The sequence below is a fragment of the Malus domestica genome, chromosome 16 (genome assembly GCF_042453785.1).
Source record: "Malus domestica chromosome 16, GDT2T_hap1".
Lineage (NCBI taxonomy): Eukaryota > Viridiplantae > Streptophyta > Magnoliopsida > Rosales > Rosaceae > Malus > Malus domestica.
The window spans coordinates 3,263,460-3,270,027 of NC_091676.1; the positions used below are offsets into that span (position 1 = coordinate 3,263,460).

Genomic DNA, 6,568 nt, shown 5'->3' on the forward strand with positions numbered 1-6,568 from the left:
CTGTTTTGTGTGATCACGGTTAAGGCACGTCAACATTTTATATTATTTTTTTTATAGATATAATAAGACAAAAATGAATAGTAATATAAAATATTAACGTAGTTTAACCGTGATCACACAAACAGAAGAGCACATAAAGGGCACCGAAAGTGAGGGGCAGACAATCCTTGTCCATTACCTTCACTCGTATCCATCCATCCCCATAATTAATTGCCAACGTCAGAGTAGCTAGTCCGAAGTCCAGATGCATTTAATAACATTTTACCATCACCACAAAAATTTGGGATTGGGTTAATGCACATTCATCCATTCATTCAATCTCTTCAAGTTTTTATTGGTATATTTTCGAGTAAGGGTCTGCCAATTTAAACGGATCTTTTATTAGAAAGATAATATAAATTATAGTATAAATATGTAGTATGAATTTTTTATAGAAACACTTTCATAATAAGCACATGTTATATGCTTATTCAAAAAACAATTCGGCCTTAAGTTCTTGTCACACATCTAATAAAAACGTTTATGCGTTTATAATATATTAAAGCGCTTATGCACAAAGTGCTTCCTACATATAGAGTTGTAAACGAGCTTTAAGTTCTTTCATAAATGGTAATAATTTGTTGATAGTGAATTCTATGTAAGGGAATTAAAGCCTTGTTTCGCCTAATAGTTTAAAAAGAAATGATAGGGAAACTTTATCAAAGTGAGACTCTTTATAAACTCTTCGTTACCTTTTTTTTTTGTACAATATTTTATAATGTTGGTACACAAATTGTGCCAAATATATGAGATGTCAAAAAGTCTATAAAGAGTCTCACTTTTGAGAGAGTCTTCTTAACATTTATCTAGTTTAAATGGAGGAAATCATAATCATATACATTTTCCCTCTTTTTTTTTTCTTTTTTTTTGAAAGGAGTATGATATTCATTAAAGATTGAAATACGTACAAACTGAGGATAGGGTGTTACAATGGGACTCGATAAAAACCTTGCCGGGGCTTTTAACTCGAACGAAGGGAAAAAGAGCATCCCGCACCAAATTAACTACTAGTACTATCCTTTAATATTAAATTAGAAATTATATCAGGAGGTTCTTCAAACCAAGAACCGGGTGATCAACAGTGAGACTAAACCGTGCAAGAAGTTGGACCACCCTATTCATCTCTCGTCGTCCAAAGGTGATGTTCCATTCCATTGCTTGAAATTATATATGTCCATAGTGCCCATGAATTGTCGCTCCTGCATTTTGAATTGCAAAAGTGACCAACAGTGCATCCCATTCCACATGGACTTGCTTCGTGATCCACCTGCGCAAAAAAAAAGCTGCTTGTCTAGCAGCCGTTGCCTCTGCATGAAATGCCGATTTCACAGCATCTACTCACCTGTGCCATAAACCTGCCATCCGAGCTCCTAACTACCAGCTCACACCCTCCAATCGACTGCTGCTCATCCCAAGACGCATCAAAATTACATTTTATCTAGCCATAGGCCGGCAACTGTCATTTAGTTAAAAGTTTCACAAAGGTATGCACAGCCAACTCATTCCATTTTCCCTCTTTTTACCCAATTGTTTTGTTATTTTTAACTTTTAAATTAAATAAATTAAAACAAAATATTAGAGATGATGAAATGTATGTGTAAAAAAGTAAAATGGTCCCTCAAATAATAATGGGTCATTTAAACTATTGCGATTAATTTTGAGTTGGGCGGTCACGTTCTCATGTAATTTATTTGAACCACGACATTACTTTGGCCGTACTCCTCCTTCCGTACGATCCATAGAATGCCTCTGGTGAAACCATCAAGTCCACAACCAGTGGCGAAGCCACGTGGGAGCGAGGAGTGGCGGCCGCCACTCCCCTCGCCGGGAAACACCACTGGACCCCAGGTCTTCGCCACTCTCCTCGCGCGCCTCGCCGGAAAATAATGGTTCACGCAGAGGCAGAGCCCTCTGTTTTTTCTGGGTTTTCTGGGCAATCTGCAGTGCAGATTGCATTCTAATTTTTTTTTTTTTAAAACCAGGCCAAAACGACGCCGTTTTGGACCTGGTAAAAAAAAATTTAAAAAGCTAAATCAAAACGGCGCCGTTTTGATAGTTGAATTTAAAAAAAAAATTATAATGGGGTGGGGGACTAACACTGGAGCTGGGATTTGCAATGGAACCTGCAGATAAACGCATGGTGGAAATCAGGATAATATATCTCTATTCTCCATTGATCAAATAAATATAGAAGTTGTACAAACTTACATATATCAGTAAAACATGGCTCTTTAGAGACTGGGTCCTCTTCAAACGGCGGTGGAACTTTGCCATACACCAATTCACAACTCCTATCTTCAAAATCTGCAGCCAATTCAGAAAGTGCTATCCACTTGGAATGTGTTGCATCAAATTATACAAGAATTTCAGCCTTAAATCCCATTTTTTGGGCACAATATAACCAAAATAATCAGACATACTTGGAATCATGGTTAAGGAAAGTCCAAATTCATTGGTGAAGAAATCTTGTGTAGGAAACTTGCACATATTCACACACATTCGTACACACCCATTGTTCTCCAGGTATCTTGATGAGCAAGAATGTCAAAGTTAGAAAATTAGTTTTTGCTTCACCCCATCACTTTAATCTGTATAGTTGCAGTTCTCCAAAAATCACGGCGTAAAGCTCCAAAAATCACAAACTTCCATTACTATCGTGTGGACCTCTATTTTCAAGTTTTTGATATGCAACTAAAAGAGTTGAATGATCGCTTCAATGAGGTAAACACCGAGTTACTTCTTTGTATGGCTTGTTTGAGTCCGGTGAATAATTTTGCATCTTTTAACAAAGCAAAAATTGTTCGTTTAGCCAAACTTTATTCTCAAGATTTTGATCGTATGGACCTCATGAATCTTCCAATTCAACTTGACAATTACATTCATGATATGAAGATGCATAGTGAGTTTTCATCATTGAGAGGAATTAGTGATCTTGCACAAGAGTTAGTGAAGACCGGGAGGTGTGAAAGTTATATGTTAGTATATAAACTTCTTACATTGGCTTTGGTGTTACTGGTTACAACCGCTTCGGTGGAGAGAGCTTTTTCTGCTATGAAAATTGTGAAAACACCATTGCGTAACAAAATGGGAGATCAGTGGTTGAGTGATAGCATGCTTGTTTACATTGAGAAAGATGTATTTGCTTTTATTGATAATGAGCCTATTATGCGACGTTTTCATGATATGAAACCTAGCCGGCAACAATTGTAATTTGTTTGTATTGATTAATTATGGAAGACATTACTATATAAAAAGATTTAGTTGTTGCCATTTTTCTTTAACCTTGCATTCTTTTAAGTTCGCCCCTCCTCCCGAGAAATCCTGGCTTCGCCACTGTCCACAACCACCACAAGATGAGAGAGGATCGCCAAATCCTCTTTGTGAGGATTCCGGAGATCCTCCAATCAGATTCGATTATCGTGTATTGTGCAGTCAATTTTTATCTGATACGGTTTAAATTCAATTTTAAATAAAAAAAATTATAATAATTTATGACTGCACGATATACGATAAACATATATGATTGGAGTATCAGAATCTTACGTCGACGACACAAACAAAGGGACGCGTCTTTACAGCCTGGCTTTGCCTCTCCCTCTTCTCCTCATTCCATTCTTATTCTATTTCTCCCCTAGCTGCATAGCATCATCTCTCTCACACTCCATTCCCGGGTCCCACAACTCCACTACGGAAATACCCATATTACCCCCACCACATCACACCATATTACCATAACAACCCTTGTCTCTCCTCCAATTCTAAAGGTAAAGCAAACTCTACACTCCCAATTTCTTCACTCAAAAGTTCAAAACTCCCCACGGCAACGAGACCATGCCACCGGGCCATGGTCCTCTCCCCCTCCTCCTCCTTCTCCTCGCCGCCCTCTTCGCGACCGGGACCGTACAATTCCTGGTGAATTCCGCCGCCGTCGAGCTTCCTAAGTTCCGAGAAGCACCTGCATTCCGCAACGGACGAGGATGCCCCCGCACGGCATGGTCCTCGCTGGACCAGCACTCCCACTACGACCCCTCCATCATCCACATCGCCATGACATTGGACGCCACCTACCTCCGGGGCTCCGTTGCCGGCGTCTTCTCCGTCCTCCAGCACGCCACCTGCCCCGAAAACATCGTCTTCCACTTCATCGCTGCCTCCCACCGCAACCGCCGCTCCTCCGACCTCCTCCGCCACGCCATCACTTCCACCTTCCCCTACCTCACCTTCCACGTCTACCACTTCGACTCCAGCCTCGTCAGGGGCAAGATCTCCTACTCCGTCCGCCGCGCCCTCGACCAGCCCCTCAATTATGCGCGCATCTACCTCGCCGATCTCCTCCCCTCGGGCGTCCGCCGCATCATCTACTTCGACTCCGACCTCATTGTCGTGGACGACGTGGCGAAGCTGTGGCGGATCGACCTCGGGCGGCGCGTGCTGGGGGCGCCGGAGTACTGCCACGCCAATTTCACCAACTACTTCACCCCGAAATTCTGGTCGAACGCGGCGTTCGCGGCGGAATTCAAGGGGCGGAGGGCGTGCTACTTCAACACCGGGGTGATGGTGATCGATCTGTGGAAGTGGAGGGAGGGCAAGTACACGCAGAAGCTGGAGCACTGGATGCGGGTGCAGAAACGATGTCGTATCTACGAGCTGGGCTCGCTGCCGCCGTTTCTACTGGTGTTCGCGGGTGACGTGGAGGGGGTGGAGCACAGGTGGAACCAGCACGGCCTCGGCGGTGACAACGTGGAGGGGCTGTGTCGGGACCTCCACCCGGGCCCAGTAAGCCTCCTGCACTGGAGCGGGAAAGGGAAGCCGTGGCTGAGATTGGACTCCAAGCGGCCGTGTCCGCTCGATAGCTTGTGGGCCCCCTATGATCTGTACCGTCACTCGTCATTGTTCTCTGATAGCTGAGGGTGCCTCACGAATCACGGAGGCGCTCTGTACCGAATCCGTACCACTGCAAGCATGTTATCGGGGAAGAGGATGAATTGTGACACAGTGTTATTTTGTGTGGGCCTGTTGAGGCATGGGATTTTACGGCGGTTAAAACGGAGATTTACCTGAAATGTTGGGTAGATGACACGTGTTCAAGACATAGGATAAAGGGGTTTTGTTGTGGAAGGTCCAGGATGGTCTGTATTGGTACGCTGCGTGGGGGCGTATACATGGTAGGTGAAGATTCGGAATTGTATATTTTTTGGTTTTTTGGGTTTGTAGTGAAGACTATAGTAATATGAAACGTTGGTGGTTGAATTTTTTTTTAGTATGTACCGATGTATAATACATTAGCATTCTTAATTGGTTAGCGTTGGATTCTTGGTTGCACATTCAATAGAAATTTCGGTTTGATGTTTTAGGAATGTGTTAGATATTATTTGTTTTTATTCAAAAAATTACAATTTGAGTTTCTTATTTGATACGTGCGAGCATGGCTTATATAAGGTTCGTTTGTAAATGATTTTAAAATGATTGAAAGTGTATTTGATGAAATTGACGTTGGTTTCCAAAAACTTTTTAAGGGCATTTTGGAAGAAGCATTGTATATGTGTTTTTTTTCGGGAAGCACTTCAAGTATTTTTTTTCAGGATTTACTTGAATATTTACTAAGAATTGATATTAAAAATATTTTAAACAAATATATTTTTAGTCATTTTAAAAACACTTTCAAATGATATCGTAGTTACATGACCGAACGAACTCTTGTGTATGGAAAGGAAAGGCGTATGTGCAAGAAATGTTTAATGTTTTAATCTGACGTGAGTGTGACTGTTGAGATGTTCTTCGGTGCAATTGAATGAAGCCATGAATGAAGGTGGTTGCATATCTACATGCCCAAGTCCAAATAGCTTAAGTGAAACGAGGATCACGAATGCGTTACATATAAATATGAACATCGTATTTATTTATTTATTTATTATGATGTGAGCATTGTGAGCACCGACCTAGTGGATGATAAATGCACCCACCTTCAAATGTGTTTTAGGCGAATAAATTATCATGCGGTACTAAAATACGATTATGTGGTATTTTTGTGTTAAAAATTTGAATATTAATTGACGATATAATTTGAAAAAAAAAAATTGAATATTATAAACTAGTCGTTTACTTATATTGTAACGCTTATTGTAGCATCATACTAATTTTTTTTTTCCATGTTGCCTATTGTTCATTGAACTAAAAAAAAGATGAACCACAATAAAAGCATGTATACTTATTAGAAAGACAGCCTCTTCGGTGAGGGTTCCTGAAATAATTTTATTTGAGGGACACCTTGTGGTTTTCTGATTCCGTAACTTTTTTCAACGATTCAAACAATCTATATTTTAGCACATCGTTCATATATCATTCCTGAAAAAATTAGATAAATTCAGAACCATGAAAACATCCATGTGTAGTGAAGAAAATAAACAAATATGATTTTTCAAAGAAACAATAATACAATTACCTTTTAATCCAAAATTTAAATGGATTCAGATTTGAGTGATTTTTTTTTGTAGATATTATCTTTAAGGGAAAACTTAAAAGATGAACA

General features: G+C 40.4%; 1 protein-coding gene across 1 annotated transcript; it reads left to right on the forward strand.

Moving 5' to 3' along the window:
* The first annotated feature begins 3,632 nt into the window (after nt 1-3,632).
* Nucleotides 3,633-5,392, forward strand: LOC103425436 (probable galacturonosyltransferase-like 3). Its single transcript, XM_008363515.4, has one exon. It carries the CDS (start codon nt 3,871-3,873, stop codon nt 4,945-4,947), a length of 1,077 nt encoding a protein of 358 aa, XP_008361737.3. The 5' UTR covers nt 3,633-3,870; the 3' UTR covers nt 4,948-5,392.
* The last annotated feature ends 1,176 nt before the right edge of the window (nt 5,393-6,568 follow it).

Excerpts from the sequence above, each read along its gene's own strand:
- LOC103425436 (XM_008363515.4), top strand. The coding sequence starts at position 3,871 with ATGCCACCGGGCCATGGTCCTCTCCCCCTCCTCCTCCTTCTCCTCGCC.